Consider the following 19,823-nt stretch of genomic DNA (forward strand, 5'->3'; position numbering starts at 1 on the left):
TGTTAAGCCATCCTTCCAGGTAAATTCGCGCCCTAATTACTTTTGGAAATACGGTTCATTCCCAATATTTTTGTTCGGTAGTTAAGTTACGTTCAGTGGTGGTCGAAGGGACGGTATACTATTATTTTTCATCGTGAGTTTGTATTGAAAGCGTTTAAAGATTACTACTATTTTTTAATTTGATCTGTTTATATTTATTTTTTAGTATAAGAATATTATCTTTAAAAACGTGATTTATGTGTTAGTGAGATGTAATTAAACACTTTGCAATGTGATTTATGTATATATTTTTTGTAATAAAACGGAAGCTCGGGAAACCTGTTTTTGAATTTTATAAATTTAGTTCGCTTATTGAGCTTTTTTTTTAATTTTTGGAGCATATGCAACTGCATATGTCTGCATATATTAAGAAAGTTACTACATATTTGCATAAATTTGGTGCATATCATATGATCATATTTCTCAAAATTTTGCTGCATATTTTCCGCTCTCTATTTATGTGTTTATGTGGAAGATGTCCTCGAAACGTCGTCCTCTGAACTCCACTTGTGTCATCCTCTTAACGCCCCGAATATCGTTAGAGCTGTTTTATGAAGATTAATAGCACAGTATTACTGTTAATGCTGCAATTATTCTGTCAAACACGGTAATCTCAATTCTCCAAAAATCTGTAGCTGCGTTTTATTTTCAAGGAATAACATCATATTTGATGGTGGTACCAAAAGATGTGGCATAATTATGCTACTTTCTTTTACATCATTTTAAAACAATTTCAAAATATGTACTTAGTATAAAAGACGCAGTGTTTGCTTAAAATCAGTATTATGGTTATATTTTACGACTGCCAGATCTATATATTTTTAAAATGATAAGTAAACACAATGCATTTATTGCAATATCCTGCTATTGTTGTTAATCTAATTTCCGGAGAGAATTTTTTATCGTGTTTTAAGCCGAATGAAATAAACGAATTAATCTCTGCTATAAACTAATTCCGATAAAATAATGATATAAACCAACCAATCTATACAATACCAATAAAATTTCAAGTCAGACGCCACTTGCGATCCAAAAGAAAAAAAAAAGACAAAAATGAAGACTTCCACACTGTTAACGATTTTTCTTCTTGGGTGTATATACCAACAAGTAAGAACAAACTCTAAGCTATTTATTATTAAAAAATACCAAACACAATTTTTTCCAGGTACATTCTATTAATTCAGGTGGTAAATCCGGTAAGTACAGGCCCTTATTCTCACTGCCCAAACGATCATTTTTATTTTTTATTTCAGCAAGAATAGTTGGAGGAACTGACGCATATTCTGCTCAATTTCCTTATTCAGTCGCCGTTTACACACAAGGAAGCTCTGGCTCTTTCTTCTGCGGAGGCACCCTTATTAGCAACGAATGGATAGTAACAGCAGGGCATTGTGCCGACGGGTAAGAGCAAATTAAGTAGTTAAAAAAGAAATAGGGAAACAAATGTGTGTTAGGGCTCTTCAGTTCACAATTCGTTTGGGTTCCAATACTCTTTCTGGTACTGATCCAAATCGAGTAACAGTAGCCACTACTCAATATTTTGTACATCCTGAGTACAACCCAATGACTCTTGAACACAACATTGCCTTGATCAAGCTTCGTATGCCTGTAGAGCTAACAAGTAAGACTGTCGGAAACCTCATTGTACCAGTAAAACTAAAAATGAATTTATTTTGTAGGTTACATACAACCTATAGCACTACCAACTAATGATATTCCTATTTATGCTCATTTGACAGCAGTCGGATGGGGTCAAATCAATGACGGTAAGTACCACTCTTCAGTTACTATTAATTATTAACTAGAATTTTATTTAGCCTAAAATTTGTATGTTTAATTTTCAGCCACACCAGAGCTTTCAGATCATCTCCAATACGTAAGCTTAATAACTATCAGCAATATAGAATGTGCCAATGTCTACGGTTACCAAGTCAGCGATGATATGGTTTGTGCTGCTGGTAACTACAACGAAGGAACGTGTCTTGTGAGTGTTACTCGTTTAAAGTAATCATTATTATTAACTATTACGTTTTTCAGGGAGATACTGGAAGTCCTCTGATTGAACATATTTACAATCCACAAAGTGTTCGGTTCGCCGGAGTTGCAAGCTTTATAAGTGGTGATGGTTGCGATGAACCTCATCCTTCTGGATACACAAGAGTGTATTTGTACTTAGATTGGATCGCTAATATTACTAGTGGTGTATTTTGAACTTGAAATCCAAGTCAAATACAAATAAAAACATTTTTGTCCACTTTGTCAATTTCTTTATCTCTATATTTTTGAAGTTTAGATTTCAAGACTGAGTTCAAAGAGGGCTTAGATTGACTTTTGTTGTTTGTAATGTTTTTTAAAGTAGTTTTAACACACCTGTATATATTCATGATGCAACATTTAAGGTATGTTGCAATAATTCAAACTCCTGCTAAAATTCACACTCATGCGGATTAAATCGAACAAACAAGATATGGCCTGTGACTAGGATTAGTTACACCATTTTCTAAAATGGTGAGAAGTGGTATTAGATGCAAGTGAAGCAACTAAGAGAAAATTTAAAAGACGGTATCAACTTGTTGAAAAATTAATGGGAAAGTTTCTAGAGAAAATACACTAAACTATTACGCTCCCTTGAGTGTACATCATCTTCGAAAATCAGTCCTATATTAGCAAGTTCTAGCCCCACCCACCCACCCTCTATTTCTTTAGATGGTATGTCATTTGCCAAAATCAGTCTTATCTTAGCAAATACTAGCCCCGCCCACCCACCCTTTATTTCCTTAGAGTGTACATCATGTTCCAAAATCAGTCTTATCTTAGCAAGTTCTACCCCGCCCACCTACCCTACATGTATTTCACGATCTTCTTAAATTTTTTCATTGCAGTGTTGATAGCTTTGAGAGTATGTTTGTAAACAGATTTTTGGAACCAGATATAGCTACTTCTTTGTTTATTAATCATCAACATTGCACTACTGTATTCCCAAAACTTCGGGAAAATGGACTGATTTTTGTAATAAAATAAATTGCCTCACTCATTAATTTTTTGACTCACCTTGTACAAGTAATTCTAAAAACTATGAGTGCACAATATTTGCAAATTCCAGATAGGATTTATTTGGCAAAATTTTGAGACAACATCATTAAGGGGATAAAGGGATAAATTTTGAGTAACGATTAACTATGCTTAATGTAACCTTAAAACGTTGCAAGTGTGCAAAGCTATCGGTTTTGCAGTTTGAAAGTTAAATTGCAAAATGTTACTTATTATACAATTTTGATTTTTTTTTTCAGAAATCTAGGGTAAAACCTCAACGACGGAGATCATCTGTCTGATAATTAATAAAAATCGACACAGTCAAACGTCATACAACCGACAGACAGACGCCGGACAGATAGACGACGGAAAGATAGATAACAGACAAAAAGGGACCTATTTTTTCGTACTTGCCATGAAACGTCGAGAAAACAGAAAAGTAGCAGTCGCCTGATGAACTCGATTACAATAATTCCTTAGCTTACGCTCGGGAAGTAAAAGTAGCCGAAGATTATTTAGACAGAAGTTCTTCCCCCCCCCCCCTGTAAATCTAATTGAATAAATCCAATTGTTTAAAAAAATGCTAAAATTTGGATTTTTATATATTTTGTGATAACCCCTATAATTAAAAATAAAATTTAATTGTGAGACTTTTATATTTTTATCATAAAAGATAAATTTATAAGGCGTAATTAACACTCCCTCAGCTTCTAAGTTACTTGGACGCATTACGCACAAGTGTGGATATTATGAAATATATTTAAAGCAGATAACTAACGAGCAAAATGTATGTGTAGCACATGCCTAGCCTTGACTATTTATGTTTATATTTTAAAAGAATTCGACTATTAAGCACGTACAGATAACTAGCAGCAACGGTGGTAGATCAAAGTATGCATTTGTGTCAAAAGAAAACGAAATTTGATTGATTTTACACTATAGCAAAACGGCTTTAATATTATTTTGGGGAAGGCAGAATGAAATAAAATAAAAATTATAATAATAATAAAAAATCAAGATGGATCTAGAAACTGTAAACAGAGTTTATTATTTTATAAAATTAAATATCTCTGCAAAACTTGAATTGACTTCATGAAATTCTTGGTGAGAATGATTAGCCAAATTTTGTTAGTGTCCATCTACATGATATTCCTAATGTACTTACATACAAAATTTGACAACCGTTGGTCCAGTAGTTTCGAAGATTATCCGTCTAAAATATATCAACACAGACGAGAGACGACAGGCAGATAGACAGACAGACAGATGAAAACGTGAGACCTATTTTTCGTACTGTAGGAATTATGAAACGTCGAGAACACATGAAAGCAATCAGTGGCCCTATGGACTTTATTGCAATACTCGTTTGGAAGTAGAAACAAAAAGGTAAAGAAGTGGCCATGCAAAATAAACACAAGCAGGTGAAGAAGACGTGACACAAATAGTAAGAGAGAAAAAAAGAAAACATAGCTAAAGTAGAACAATTAATAAGAAAATGGTCAAAATTGGTTATAATAAAATTGACAGAATGTAGAGATAGACGAAGACTTGATAAAAACGACACGGCAAGACTAAGAAATAAGGGACAAAAAGAAAACATTAGAAACATGAACATACGTCACTAAGTTAATATTATTTTAATCTAATCTAAGGAGTTTATAGAATCTCTCGGACACAAAGATAAACGTGTAGATTACTTGTGTCTTTTACATTATATTACAAATACTGTATAAGAGATGGCAGCATCGATATTCTTTTTTGCAACATGCTTAATTTTTCCTTAGCTTCCTGTCTTCACTAGTTGAATATTTTTTAGCGTCGTATCCTATTTCTGCCAAAATGTAACGTATTTTAATAATAAAAATACATGTAAAATACGCAACATAAAATTCTAAATGACCATAGTTTGTAGTATTAGAGTAAGTTTTCACGCAAAACAATAGATCAGTATTGATTGATTTGAATGCTTTTTCTTGTTTTTTATTCGAAAATTAGAATATCCTGCAAAATGTAACGTAATTTAATAATAAAAATACATGTAAAATACGCAACATAAAATTCTAAATGACCATAGTTTGTAGTATTAGAGTAAGTTTTCACGCAAAACAATAGATCAGTATTGATTGATTTGAATGCTTTTTCTTGTTTTTTATTCGAAAATTAGAATATCCTGCAAAGTTTAAACAAGAGTTAATTAAATTATATCAAAAATGCCGAAAATCATGTTTTATGACATTTTTTTTATATTTTGTACATATATATATTTGCTACAATATAAATAAATAAACAAACAGTAAAATGAATAAAGCATATTCTGGCATTTTTTCTTAAAATTTTAATATTTCAAATCATACAATTATCAATTTCTTCGTGTTCAAAATTTCTTAAATAATAATAATCAGTATAATAAGTCAGTAAAAATATCTTCATAAGTCATCACTCCTTTATCTAAACATTTCGGAAATGATGAAACCAAATACCTATCTTTCTAAGGATAAAGAAGATAAAAGGAGAATTAGGTGTTCATTTTAAAGTAAATAAAACATTTGAAATAAATCCACAAAGTGGCTTGAAAAGCTTATACATTATCCATCTGATAAAATTTTGATTATATCTCACAAGCTTAAAATAAAGCCACGCTATTAACTTTTAACTGATGAGTAGTCAGCTAAACCTCTACAAAATAAAAATTAAGCAGACATAAGCATAAGTAGCTTTCAGATCAAGGACAAAGTTTATTACTGCTCAGTGATCAGAACATTTTTTTTATCTTGTGACTTGTGCTTACGTTCCTCATTTTGTATACCGCTTTATCACATACATACAAATATTCCCGAATAAGAATCCAAAAGACGTAATACTAATTTATTAGGCTAAGACATGAAATCTCTGGTACTACTTTTGACATTCGCGTCGCTAGCCTTGGCCAAACCTGGCGTAAGTACCACATTGTATATTATTGTGTTTTTAACTAAAAGCATTTGAAGGAACGCATTGTAGGTGGTCAAGTGGCACGTGGTGGCCAGTTTCCATACGCAGCAGCAGTCTATGTTTCAAAAGTTGGAGGCGCATATTTCTGTGGAGGTGCTTTAATTAACAATCAATGGATAGTTACAGCAGCTCAGTGTGCAGAAGGGTAAAACTACGTGTATTTTTATAGTTAGTCGGTACTTCATAGTTTGTATTTTAGCGCCAACACATTTACTATTCAATTGGGTTCAAATCTGCTAAGTGGAACTGATGCCAATAGACTAACTTTGGCAACTGCCACTTTTGTTTTGCACCCTGAGTATGACCCAGAAACACTACACAACGATGTTGCTTTGGTTAAACTGCGACTACCAATAGCATTTAATCGTAAGTAGTAACAGTACTGCAAAGAGACTAGTGGTAAATTTAATATCATTATGTGTGCAGAATATGTTGGGGCCGCCAGTTTACCCACCAGCTTTATTCCTGATTACACATCAGTGACTGCCGTCGGGTGGGGCCAAATAGATGACTGTAAGTACACCATGTTGACCAAATTTATAATACGGTGTAGATTTGATTGTTGTTTTTAGTTAACACAGGTCTGTCCAATGATCTAACTTGGGTAACACTGACTACTATTTCTCACGACGAATGTCAACTAACCTATGGTCCACAAATCACACATGATATGTTGTGTGTTGCTGGAAACTTTAACGAAGGAATTTGCAATGTTAGTAATTTTTTATATATGTATTTTTTTTACTAACTAATAAAAACATGTTTCTTTAGGGAGATATGGGTGGACCTTTGCTTCAAACTGTAAGTGGTTCTGCAGTTTTGGTTGGGATAGCAAGTTTCAGAAGCCAGTCAGGTTGCGAAACCACGGATCCTTCAGGGTACACCAGGATAATACCTTACGTTGAATGGATCAACAGCGTGATAGCAGCTTAACTCTTTTTATTGTGAATGACATAAAATTTTGATAGATATAATCAATACAGCTACGTGCCTTCAAAGCATTTTCACAACTGTTTTTTATTTATGTATCTAAATATATGCATTTTTCGAACACCTAAACTGAGAACAAATAATAGTAAATCCTGACAGAAATATCAAAAGATTCTATATCCCGGCTTGCTAAAAAGTATGGAAGTCACTTAAGGGGACTCGCTAGACGAGGTATAACATTTTTTGATTTTTTATATGAAAAAATGATATTAATATAGATGTATCATACATCAAACTGCAGCTTTTTTCATATTCTAGAGCGCAGAGACCAGTTCAATTAACTAAAAAAATATGGCTGAGAAATATCGTAAAAAATCACCATTGTATGTTTTCTTTTCAAGTTTTTTGAGTCATAACCATCATAGAATCGCTTGAAAACTCGCATATGGATAAAATATCACTTTTTACAGGGCGCAGAATCATTAAATGTTTGTTAGTGGTACAATTTGTTTAAATAATAATGTGTTTATTAAAATCAAAATATACTACAAATTAATGCAAAATACGTGGAATAATTTTAACAGGAATATCAGAGGAAAATTGATGATCTATTGGTTAGCAGTTTTTAACAAAAACTAACAATTATTGAAAAAAATGGGTATCAATTTGACAGAATTTGAGCAGTTAGTTCAGTACTTTGCCGATAGGAGCGCCACTAAAATTTACGGAAGCGAGTAAGACCCTTATCGCCTGCTCTACCATTAGCTGATTGGTAGAGTTCTCGGCTGATTTTTCTAATTTATAACAAGGAACTAAGTTTTATAACAAGCCACGAGGACCGGCCGTAGTAATCTATTGTTAAGGAAATTAACTTTTACGCAATGAGGTACTATCATAAAACCGAATTAAAACTGGGGAACTATAATATTTTTACTCCACGCAGGATCCTGAATTCAATACACATGATTACTAAAAATTGGTTGTAATATTATTGTTAATATATATTTTGCTTTGTTAATTAATAAAACTAATAAACATATTTATAATAATAATAAAAAATATATAAAATAGAGCTTTTGATTAACACGTATAAGTAGCTAAGTGTATCTACTACTTATCCCAGAAAGGAGGTGTTTTAAAAAAGCCCTACGCCCAGTAACTTCTCCCTTCATTGTTTACTCGAAAAAAGTGCTCGTACATGTTTTCATTTGCCGAGCGATCATTTTCAAAATATATTTATAATAAAAATATGCAAGTCTTGGTGATGAAAAATGTACTCCTAATAAATTATTAAAGTACATAAAAAAATAGAAACAAATTTTATTTATTTTAAAAAAATTTCTCGCAAAGGCAGGGTCCTCTTTCTTCTTGAATCAATAATTTGGGGCAATAATGCGCCAAAGTAAAATCTGCCAAGTTTATCTGCCATCTTTTTACATGTATTTCTTCGTCTTTATAATTTTTTTTCTATATTTATTCCTTTGGGTGTCCATACAACAAAATAAACTTGTGAAATACCCGTAACAAGCATTTGTCCCTGGACTTGAAAGTAGTAATCATGATTTTTTTTAGTTTCAATGTGTGTCAATGTACAAAATTTGATTATTTTTTTTTCTAACCGCTTCTTCGGGAGACAAATCTTGCGATTTTGAAGGGTATTTAATTTCGACTAATGCACTCCTATCCTCTAGAACCCTGTCTGGACTAGCAGCCAAGGAAGGCAATTGTTTTGAAATAAACAAGCCACACCGTTCAGTTTTTATATTTTTATTTATTTCAAAACACTTGACAGCTTTTTCCTCACTTTGCTGTCCATAGTATGTATGACTATTACCTCTAAATGTACTGTACAGTAGAGACTCCACAGTTTTAGCTATTGCTGTAGTCTGTCTAAGTTTGTAAATACGTCTAAAATTTGAAGCTGTAACCCTAATTTCTTTTTCTTTTGCCCAAATGTGCCTGTTGCCTAGTGTCTATTTCAATTTGGTCTAAATTCAAAGATAATTTTCTCAAAAAAACCTCTTTGGCTGTCACAAATGTTTCTACATCCATGACAGGATTTTCTAAAAAATATTTAAACTATAATCGCAGTCGAGGCCAGCGTACGTAAATTTTTTTACGACATATTTTTTTACGAATACTTTGTCTAAGACGAGCTTGTTTTATAGAGGAACAATATTTTTTTGTTATTAAACCAGGACCGTTTTAATCACAATATATTTACTTATCCCCTGTAAAAAATTGATGACGTCACCTCAAAATTTGGCTGAATAAATCCTATCTAAATTGTATAAAATATGATGGGTCTCTTCTTGTGATTTATCATTCCATTCATGTTTTTTGGATAGCGTTATCAGTTGGCGACACCAACCCGTACCATTAAACTCAAAGGCGTTGTTTACAACCCATTTTTAAACAATCTGCCAGCCAAAGCAATGAATTCACGGAAAATCTCTATTATGCAAACACGTCCGCTTCGTTGGTCGTGGAATCCTATTCTAAGCCTTTTAAAATTTACAATTAGGTTGTTTAATTAACACTTTTGGTTGGTCTCTAACGGTAAATTAATCATAAATGGGCGTTAAATAACAGATTTTTTTAAATTCGGATAAATATATAAATTTCGCTGCAATGCCTGAAGTAGATATAAAAAGGCAGAAAACCCAAGATCCGAAGCCTAGTAATGTTATAAATCAATGAGCAGTAAGCATCCCTAAATTAATATCATCTTGTATCTTTTCCTTCCAGTACTTAGTATTTTTCTCCCAAAACCAACCTACATAAATTATTACAAAACTTTAAGTCACATTTTCAGTCCACGATTTATCCAGAACATCTTTTGTAAGTGACCACTACACATATTGTGTCATACCACATGTTTCATAAAATTACTCATCATAGACAGAGCGTTTCTGTGATAATAGCGTGTGTATTGAACAGATCTTAGGCTTTCTGATTTACTTTACTAGGAACTTTTTTGTTGTCTCATTTTCTTAATCCACCAACAAATGACTGAATCCTGTCAGCACAATGTACCAATGGTCTTCATACTACTAAATGTATTTTTACAATCGTCCACCAACAGTATCGATTCGGATTTGATATGATCAGAACCAGTATTTACACATTTGTGATATATGCTATCTAATAAAGTAGTTGACATTGTCTTTCTGTAGCAAATCTTTTTTTCATATGCTGGTTGTATTACCATCATGAAGTTGCTAAAGTGCTTCGAGTAAATTTTTTCATAAAATAATCGTGCAAAATGGTGGTTTAGAATTACCACGGAAAATAGGCCAGTGCCGAAGCCTTTGAAAATGGTAAAAAGTGAAAAAAATTAAAACAGGATGATACCCATTGGAAAAGGAAGAACATATAACAAAAACAAAAGGAAAAATAATTTACGGGCGATCTGAGGTCGGGAAGTGGCAGAGGGGGACCTTTTAAGGGTAGGAAACGGTTTATCACGATTTCCGGCAAAACTACAAGTTCTATCGCAAAAAGTTAACAGCAAAGTTATAGGCAATAAAAAGATCTACAACTTTTGTATTCACACTTTCTTTACATAGCCTCAAAATTTATGCGAAAAATGCAAATAACCGAGTTTTTGGTTTTTTATTTTTATCTCCCAAAAAAAATTTTTTTTTCGCGAAATTTGGTGAAAATTTACCTATTTATGTCCCAAACTCAATGTAATTTTTTTTATTCAAAATATTTATTTTTTCGCCTTATTTTGATTTAATATCGAAAAACTACCCTAATTTTCAATCGAAAATTCTCACGTCAAAATGTTTGCTTTTTTAAAAATATCGGTGTGCTTTCTGTTCGCTGAAATCTCTATTTTCTGATGGTGTAAAAAAATTATACATTACTACGGCAAATTTTCACAAGAAACTCGAATTCAAAAAGTTCTTTCTTAATTATTATGTAAAATTTGCAGCTATTTATTAAAATTTACACGTTAATTACTCGAAAAACGTAAGATTCCATGTTACATTGATAAATTAAAAAGTTGCAAATCGAAATATACTACTATAATTAACAAAATAGGTTAATAAACTTAATACTTTATAAGACATCTACAATATTTTGTTAAAGTTGTAGGATAATTTTTAAATAATATGCATAGGTGCCTATTTATTGCTATTTTAAGATAACTTATATACTTGAATGGCCTACGGAAAATTTTAGCCCATCAGAAGAATGAATCGTGACGAATTGACTTATTTAAAAGAAACTTTTGGAATCTACAGTCACAAGGATTTTCCTGTAAACAAGCAGAAGAAGATGCTGATGCTGACATAATTAAGATCTCGATAGAAAGTGCCAGAGATACTAATAAAACTGTCATAATTGTGGGTCAAGGTATTGATCTTTTGGTCCTTTTGAATCAATTAAAGAAAAACATCGTAAATTCATTGTCTTCTAATAAGTATATAAAATTCTAGTGTCACAGTGTGTGTAACCAAACTCCCCCGAAACGGCTTGACTGATTTTTATGAAATTTCCTGTCTATATTCGGTAGGTCTGAGAATAGGTCGTAAACCATTTTTTATATCCCTAGGTGATAAGGGTGGCCCACCCAAAAAAATTTGGGTGGGCCACCCCACAGCCATCTTGCAATGGAGTTGCAAGATGACTGTTGAATATAATCATTGTCGTACGATAAATTTTTATGTAGAATTTATAATTTAATTTAATTATAATTTATTTATTTATTTTAATTTAATTTTTTATTTAACTACTAAAATATTCACTAGAAATAATTTATATGGCAAAACCACGTTTGCTGAGTCTGCTAGTTAGACGATAAAAATTTGTTAAATTTGGCCAATATTTTTTATAAAAAACATGCAAACAAAGAAGTTATCGCAAAAACATGGATTACAATTAATCAAATATATTTATAAATGTAAAAATGACAATATAACACTGAATCAATTAAGATTTCGAAAATCAATTGGCAAGAATAAAAGCATCTTTCATATTGACAAATCTCCCACCAACAAAAGGCGTTTGTTTCATGGATTTTCAATTTTTTGGTTTATCAGTGTAACATGGAATCTTACTTTTTTCGAGTGATTAAAGTGTAAATTTTAATAAATATCTCAAAATTTTACATGATTAAAAAAATTTTCGAATTCGAGTTTTTTCGTTTTTTTGGATTTCCTGCGAAAATTTGCCATAGTAATGTATACTTTTTTTACAGCATCAGAAACTAGAGATTTCAACGAACAAAAAGCACACGGATTTTTTTTAAAAAGCAAACATTTTGACGTTAGAATTTTCAATTGAAAATTAGGGTGGTTTTTCGATATTAAATCAAAATAAGGGAGAAAAATAAATATTTTGAATAAAAAAAATTACAGTGAGTTTGGGACATAAATAGGTAAGTTTTCACCAAATTTCGTGAAATTTTTTTTTGTGGGAGATAAAAATTAAAATCCAAAAACTCGGTTATTTGCAATTTTCGCATAAATTTTGAGGTTATGCAAAAAAAGTCTAAATACAAAAGTTGTAGATCTTTTTATTACCTACAACTTTGCCATTTAACTTTTTTCGATAGGACTTGTAGTTTTGCCGGAAATCGTGATAAACCGTTTTCTACCATTTAAAGCTCACCCTCTTCCACTTCCCGACCTCAGATCGCCCGTAAATTATGTTTTCTTTTATTTTTGTTATATTTTCTTTCTTTTGCATCCTCTTCTAAATTTTTTTGTGCTCGGCACTGACCTAAAACTTTTATTTTAAAACGCTCAAACCCTGTTACGTTTTAGCAATTTCGTTCAATCAAACTAACAAAGAAAAGATCATAAATAAATAAAAGTTTCTCCTATAATTCTAAAGCACTTGTGGCATTATTTACGATTAGAATATGTTGCTTCACTTTTAAAGTATTGTTACGTCGATCGGTGATTTAAAATCGGCGTGGGTAAAACTCAAAAATGTATTTTTTAGTAACTTAAATTTACACGAATAACTAACTATACAGTGATTATGTCCAGAATAATTCAGACTCGACTGGAATGGATTTGACTACACTCTACTTCTCCCATTGTGCTAGGTGGCCTCTATTTAAACCCATACATTCCTCTAGATGGTTCGTGAACGCCGCTTAGAGGTTTTTCTGGAGCCTTTATACGAACGTCGCCCGGTGGCCGTCACCGATGATGAGTCATCCATCATCGTCGCACATATAAGAAAACCCATAGGGGTCGTACCAGGGGGGCGTATGGGTTTATTTTGTAACAGTATATACATTTTTGACGAATGAAAAGCCAACTTTTAAAACCATTCGTAGGAAGAAATTATTATTAATTTGCTGTAATGTTTTAGACACTCAATAAAGTACTCGAACTGGATTATAAATAATTGTTACAAAAGATCCACCGGATGTCGTTAAAGATTATGCACTTATTATCCAAATGATTTGATAAAAGTTGCGTTATAAATATCCTGCTATGATCAAAATAAAGCCCTGATATTAACCCCTAAACATGGGTTGCTTGGGTACAAATTCCAAACGATCAATTCATTAATGATAAATGATATAAATTAAATGCGATTATTATAAATCATTATTATCATTCTGCATTTTAGATTTATTTTGTCAACGAGGCCAGCAGTATTGCGTTTTAATAAAACTAAAATTTTTTGGTTAGACGTAAGTTTGAGGTTTCTGACCATTTTGGTAGGCAAAACAAATCTAAAGTAAGAAGTAAGATTAGCTCTTCATTCATTTCGAAAGTATAGTAATCCGCCAGTATATATTTCTAAAATAATAAAACAATAGCAATTCTATGTATATACCGTACTGTAGAATACTTAATAAAGAACTGTCAGTGGTGGAATTGAAATAATAATTTTTATTTAATAAAAAATATTTTTTATATGATTTTGTAAGTGACATATTAGTTCAGCAAGGATTCACAATGAAATGTATCAACCAGTAAAATATCTTCTCATGTATAGCAACAGGCAGCATTAGTATTATAATTGATATCTATCATCAGTTCCATACAACAAAACAATATTACTGATAAAATGGAAAAAATCTTCCATGATGTGAAAAAGTGCACCTGACATTTTTATATTCACTGCATCTTATCTCTATATCTGTATCGAAGTAAAACATAACTTCACTAGCACAAGAATGAAACAAAAAAATTTATAATACATTTTACACATTTTAAGATTAGGAAAAGAAGAATAGTTAAGAACAAAAACAAAAACAAAAAAAATTAAGGGAACAGGAAGATTTGAAAAAATATAGAAGAAGATATTTTTCCTGAAGAAGACGTAATAGTTAATATGCCAAAATTAATTTCAAATAAATTTGTAACGACTGAAAATCGTACTTAAGAGGCATCGCTTCGTATGGCTCTTATGGTGTTGTCAATATGTAATATCTTCATTCTTAACACACTCTAGGGAAGTTTTTTAGACGGTTTATTATAATATATTATTTTTATTGAAATTTTTATAGCACATATTTTAAAAATCAATATTGCAATTATTTATGGAAACTTTGGAACCCAGTTTTCACCACTGTTTTCAGTTTGCGAAACTTTAGAAATCTTACCAGATCTATTTTCGACTGTATTTGTTGAAACTGAGATTTAGTAAAAATAAACGCTAAGCAACTTTTACGACACAAGTTTTTTTCTTACTGATTTTAGGGCAGCGTTTGTTAATGTTGTTTAACCTGTTTAAAACCAACCATTCCACAGACCGATCGATTTTCATCCCTTTTTCCTTCTGTGTGATGAAACATTTTTATTTATGGGTTTTCTGTAGTCAGCTAATATTCCCATCTAGATGAAAACTTTTAGTTGATCCTCATTCTGAAAATTCTAGTCGGGTCAGATATAGTGAAATCGAAATATTTCAGATTTTCCTTCGCTGGCATTAATGATGCTTCAGGCAAGGTAGATAGTCATTATATTCAATGTTGAAGCATGATTTTTTTTGTTAGTTATTTGTAGTCAAAGCTAACAAGTAAAAAATTGAAGAACTATTTCAAATTAAAATAAAATTATCTTAGCTATAATCGAAAGAAAATAATAATTGATTTGAATGCATCTCAGATGCTTCATTAAACGTTATGAAGTTGGATACACACACTTGAAGGTCACCCAAATATTTTAGTGTGTTCGTCGTTGAAAGATAAAAGTTTTCTAAGTACCCACACTCGAAAAAATCACGTGTTGATAGAAGATTATAAGATTATTACTTTCAACATAATAAGGTTATCTTTGTAAGCTTCTTCAATCAATTACTTTAATTAATAATTAACAAACACCATAAACCATAGTAATAATTTAAATTGCAATAGTAGGTACAGATTCACTACTTGGTACTAAAATTTCAATACAGGACCTTAATAAGCCATATTTTTGTATGTCACTTAACCGCAATAAATGTGTTTTTCTTTTCCGAAACGGATGTAATAAGTAATGATAACAATTTTTAAAAATTTTATCAGAATTGCCTTACTTCCTCAAGTTGTTTCGTCTACATTTTTTTCCAAAAGTAAGCCTGAATAGCACTAGTTAAACCATAAAACGAAGATAACAAGTGTTAATATAAAGTGAAACTAACTCTAAATTTTCAGTTTTATATTTAACACGAATATCAAACAAAATGAAGTTCTTTGGTTTTATTGTCATCTACGTTCTCTCAGCATCGTTGTCTTCCGTCTTGTCGGTACGTAGTTTTATATGATATATTAAAAAAAAACAATTGGCACCGACTGTCTTTAGAGAAGTACTCGCATTATTGGTGGTACCAATGCAAGAGCTGGAGAATTTCCTTTCGCTGCCGCTGTTCATATTCACACTAGCGATGGACAATATTTATGTGGAGGTGCTCTTGTGAACAATCAATGGGTTTTGACTGCAGCGCAATGCTGTGAGGATGCTCTTAGATTTACCATTGTCCTAGGAATAAATAATCTACAAGATAATGGTCCCAATCGGCTTACTGTTGCTGCTGAAGAATACATCCTAGCTCCAGAATATGATGCCTTCACCCTGCAGCACGATATCGGCCTTATCAAGCTTCGAATGCCCATTGAATACACAAGTACTATATTCCAGTGTGAAAGTAATTCGATTTAATTTTCGTGTTTCAGATTATATCCAACCTATTTTGTTACCAACAGCACCAGTAAATGACTACACGGCTGTTGTAGCTATTGGGTGGGGTCAGACCTCTGATGGTAAGAAACTGGCTAGAAATTAAATATCTTTTTTTAGCGTTTTATTTATTTAGACGAAGCTGCTACCGTTAGTGATCTAAACAGAGTTACTATCACTACCTTAAGTAACGAAGAATGTCGACTTACTTATGGGGCAGCAATTATAGACGATATGGTTTGTGCTGAAGGAAATTATAATCAAGGAACTTGCAACGTAAGTAAAAACGGTATCAAGTTTAAACTTTGATCCTTTTTTATGTTTAGGGAGACAGTGGTAGTCCTTTGATCCAATATGCTCTCAATCAAAAAGCCACAGTCGTCGCAGTTGCAAGTTTCGTCAGTGGAAATGGCTGCGAAAGCACTGATCCTTCTGGTTTTACGAGAACTTATCCCTATGTAGATTGGATAAAAAGCGTAACAAGTATTTTGTAATTTTTGTTAACTTGGTTACAGTAATCGAAAATACAACAAATTAAAAAAAATGTGTTTTATTTACACAAAGCATTCTTAATGACGATAAGTATTATCTAAACATTTTAATTGAAGTGACTCTTCATTGAATAACAGCATCTCGAAAGATAATCAATCGGAACAAATGCTAGTATTCCATTCAAAACGTACTCAGATTAGTACCGACAATGTTATCATGGTATGCAAAGTGACAATGTATTATAATCTGAAGGAATATAAGAGTTTTATCGATGTAACTATGTGCAGTACTATCTTAGTTGGTTAATGGATGTAAATTTTAATTTTGAAGTGCAGAAAATAGTAACATCGGCTTACACATGACGTTGAATAATTTATATGTGACTGCAGTTGAGTAAGTAAACTTTAGTTTTTATACATAGTTGTTAATTTATTTATTCATTTCGCCTGAATGCGGACAAAAAGGATTAGTTTTCTATCAATGCCACAATTATTAAACTCTTGTTGGATTGCATCCTTTTCGAAGAAACTGTTTACTAAAGTAATCACAAATTTTAATCTCATATTTTTTTAAAGTTTAATATTTCATAGAAAGCAAAGATCCAAGTTTTTCAGTTATCTGTGTTTCGTGGATTCCATCAGACAAACACTCTTTGAAAATCGTGCAGAGTGAATGAAATTTTAGAATGTATTGTATTATGAAGATGGCATTTGTCAGCAATTTTTCGCCAAAGAATTAGTAACGATATGTCTAGTATGTAATATATACAGGGTGAGTCACTGGATATTTCATTAATTAGTATTAGAAATAAAAAAAAAGTTAAAAAAATAAAGTTGTACGTTTCTTGTGGCCACAACTTAGGTTTTTAAATAAATAATTTTACATAATCTGATTGACCTCCTCTTAGACTTCATAACACAATTTATTGTTGAAATTCTGATGCGATGATGTCACTATGTTCCAATTAACTTGATTTTTTTTATTAACTGAAGAGTTACAATACTTTGTAGATAATAAAATAAAGGTACACGCTTCGTTGTGATGTAGATAAAATTCAATCTTGATATATAGAGTGTTTATAAAATTTTTTACATTGGTACAGAGTTCAAAAATTGATATGTATTTTGCATTTTTCAAATACAACTGTTTGTTTTTTATTACTGCGTGTTTTCTGTTCTTTTTCTCTTTTGTTAAGTATTTTCTTTATTTGAAGTTGATAAATATTGCTTTTCTATTTTTTAAGAGAGACACATTGAAAGAAAAAATTAAGATTTTTTGTGAACCCTTGTCCTAAGAAAATTAAAAAAATTTCAAAAATTGGCAATATCAAATAGGAATATTAAAAACAAACTATGGTTATAAATCTCAGGAACATGTTCTGTTAAAAAAACAAAGTTGTGTGCTTTGCTTGAAACAAATACTTTGTATAGTCGAAAATAATTTTAGTGCATGTTACTCAAAGAACGGTAAGTCTGTAACTTCTTTTCTATATCTAATAAAAAGTAGATAATGAGAATCCCACAGTTAGTGACTCACCCTGTATATTTTTAATTTGAACAAAATTTGAAAATAATGAATTTTTAAAAATGATGCTCCACAAGGAAAGTTATTTGAAATGTCTTTGACAAAGTAGAATTTAGATGACCTCAATACAAACACATCAGTAAAAAATAATATGTACAGGGTGAATCATTAAACGCGCAGTCCTGAATGTATCACTAATTTGGAGATAAAAAAAACTCACATACTAAAGTTTGAGCAGCATACATTAAAGTTATTTTCGACTATACAGAGTGTTTTGTTTCTGAGGTAGAACACGCAACTTAGTTTTTCTTAAATAGAGCACCTATATGTTTTTGCATATTCTCATTAGTCTCTTCCTATGTTTTATAAGCACAGCTTATTTTTAAAATTCACACAAAAAAAACTCTATACCGTTATTTTTAAGATGTATATAAAAAAATTCTAAAACTTTACGCTTTTCAAACGTCGATATTTCAATTTTACTCTATTTTTTGTTCTTTTTCTTTTAATATGTTGGTATATTTCTTAAAAAAATTAAAATTGCAATAGCTATTAGTATTAAATATAGAAAATACTTAACAAAGAAGAAACACCACAAAAAATGAAATATTTGAAAAAACTGATATATCGATTATTAATATTTTATTTTTTTTATGAACGCTCTGTACACTAATACTCAATTTTACTTATACACAACAAAGCATCTGTATTTATCTCTCAACAAAATATTGTAACACCTGTTTTTAAAAATAACTCTATTGTGATTGTTTTAAACCCTTCCATCGCTAAAAAATTCCAAAAAAATTATAGAAGTAAATCATGGTTATAAAGCCTAAGAAGAAGCTCATCAGAACATGTAAAAATATATAGGGTATTTCATTTGAAACAAACTACTTTTTGATTTTTTTCTATTTCTAATAATTAATTAGATATCGAGGAGCGTACACTTAGTAACTCAGCCTGTATATAATGGTAACAAAAAAAAAATGAATATTCAATTATTTAAGTCATTGTTTTTTAAAAGCCTTAGAATAAACATTTTTATGATTATTGTTTTTGGATTCTGACGCAGATTTTCTTGAAAATTATATATGTATTTCTTTTTGAAATATATTTGCTGGGGCGCTAAATGTACTTGTTGTGAATTTCAATTTGTTCATATTTATTTATGTTTTTCTAACTTGTACTAGGTACTCTGTATTTACCTCTTTTTTGACGTTCTCGTATGTATTTTATAATTATAATATATTTATATTCTCGAGTTTTCTTTTGATACTGAATTTTTAAAAAGTTTATCTTCACACACAATAAGGTGAAATATTGTTTACCTTTTTACACTATCTTGAGTTCAGGTGATTTAAAAGTTTTGTGCAAAATCCCAAGTTTCCATCTCCATTTTTGAAGCTCTTTAGAATTTTTTTATGTAAGTTTGCAAATTTTCTGATAATTGGTGATGAAAAAACATTGTATAGTTTTGGAAATTTCATTGTACCCTAGAAAATTTTATTGGCAATAACGAGACGGACAGTAGTACAATAGCAAGAGATATTTACAACTTAAGTTGTCGGGTGCCGGTAATCCCCAGATGTTAGAATGCAGAATAATCCAGGTCCGGACAGGGACCATCGTTACTCATGAACGGAAATGACCATTATTTTACAACTACCTGCTAAATGT

The 19,823-nt window shown here is 31.2% G+C and overlaps 3 protein-coding genes across 3 annotated transcripts; all 3 read left to right on the top strand.

The window, feature by feature from the left end:
* The first annotated feature begins 1,025 nt into the window (after positions 1 to 1,025).
* Positions 1,026 to 2,293, top strand: LOC135130078 (brachyurin-like). The gene is made up of 7 exons (XM_064057394.1): positions 1,026 to 1,146; positions 1,205 to 1,235; positions 1,293 to 1,440; positions 1,494 to 1,660; positions 1,719 to 1,805; positions 1,884 to 2,023; positions 2,077 to 2,293. Exons 1-7 carry the CDS (start codon positions 1,093 to 1,095, stop codon positions 2,248 to 2,250), a joined length of 801 nt encoding a protein of 266 aa, XP_063913464.1. The 5' UTR covers positions 1,026 to 1,092; the 3' UTR covers positions 2,251 to 2,293.
* A 3,479-nt stretch (positions 2,294 to 5,772) lies between these two features.
* On the top strand, positions 5,773 to 7,073 carry LOC135130230 (brachyurin-like). Its single transcript, XM_064057583.1, has 6 exons — positions 5,773 to 6,009; positions 6,060 to 6,208; positions 6,263 to 6,429; positions 6,490 to 6,576; positions 6,636 to 6,775; positions 6,835 to 7,073. The coding sequence occupies exons 1-6, from the start codon at positions 5,953 to 5,955 to the stop codon at positions 6,994 to 6,996; spliced, it is 762 nt and encodes a 253-aa protein (XP_063913653.1). The 5' UTR covers positions 5,773 to 5,952; the 3' UTR covers positions 6,997 to 7,073.
* A 6,017-nt stretch (positions 7,074 to 13,090) lies between these two features.
* LOC135129878 (brachyurin-like) lies at positions 13,091 to 16,624 on the top strand. Its single transcript, XM_064057147.1, has 6 exons — positions 13,091 to 13,229; positions 15,608 to 15,699; positions 15,756 to 16,077; positions 16,127 to 16,213; positions 16,267 to 16,406; positions 16,457 to 16,624. Exons 1-6 carry the CDS (start codon positions 13,091 to 13,093, stop codon positions 16,622 to 16,624), a joined length of 948 nt encoding a protein of 315 aa, XP_063913217.1.
* Positions 16,625 to 19,823: the final 3,199 nt, after the last annotated feature.

Source organism: Zophobas morio, unplaced genomic scaffold, assembly GCF_036711695.1.
Source record: "Zophobas morio isolate AGI-343-1 ecotype UQ-CSIRO unplaced genomic scaffold, CSIRO_AGI_Zmor_V1 ptg000017l, whole genome shotgun sequence".
Taxonomy (NCBI): domain Eukaryota; kingdom Metazoa; phylum Arthropoda; class Insecta; order Coleoptera; family Tenebrionidae; genus Zophobas; species Zophobas morio.

What these genes read in the sequence shown, in the direction of transcription:
- LOC135130230 (XM_064057583.1), top strand. Translation starts at nt 5,953, where the DNA reads ATGAAATCTCTGGTACTACTTTTGACATTCGCGTCGCTAGCCTTGGCC. An exon ending in GCAGCTCAGTGTGCAGAAGG is followed by an intron (nt 6,209 to 6,262) that starts GTAAAACTACGT and finishes TTTGTATTTTAG; the next exon opens with CGCCAACACATTTACTATTC. An exon ending in ACTACCAATAGCATTTAATC is followed by an intron (nt 6,430 to 6,489) that starts GTAAGTAGTAAC and finishes TTATGTGTGCAG; the next exon opens with AATATGTTGGGGCCGCCAGT.
- LOC135129878 (XM_064057147.1), top strand. Translation starts at nt 13,091, where the DNA reads ATGGTTCGTGAACGCCGCTTAGAGGTTTTTCTGGAGCCTTTATACGAA. An exon ending in AATGCCCATTGAATACACAA is followed by an intron (nt 16,078 to 16,126) that starts GTACTATATTCC and finishes TTCGTGTTTCAG; the next exon opens with ATTATATCCAACCTATTTTG. An exon ending in ATAATCAAGGAACTTGCAAC is followed by an intron (nt 16,407 to 16,456) that starts GTAAGTAAAAAC and finishes TTTTATGTTTAG; the next exon opens with GGAGACAGTGGTAGTCCTTT.
- LOC135130078 (XM_064057394.1), top strand. Translation starts at nt 1,093, where the DNA reads ATGAAGACTTCCACACTGTTAACGATTTTTCTTCTTGGGTGTATATAC. An exon ending in GCAGGGCATTGTGCCGACGG is followed by an intron (nt 1,441 to 1,493) that starts GTAAGAGCAAAT and finishes AATGTGTGTTAG; the next exon opens with GGCTCTTCAGTTCACAATTC. An exon ending in ATGGGGTCAAATCAATGACG is followed by an intron (nt 1,806 to 1,883) that starts GTAAGTACCACT and finishes TTTAATTTTCAG; the next exon opens with CCACACCAGAGCTTTCAGAT.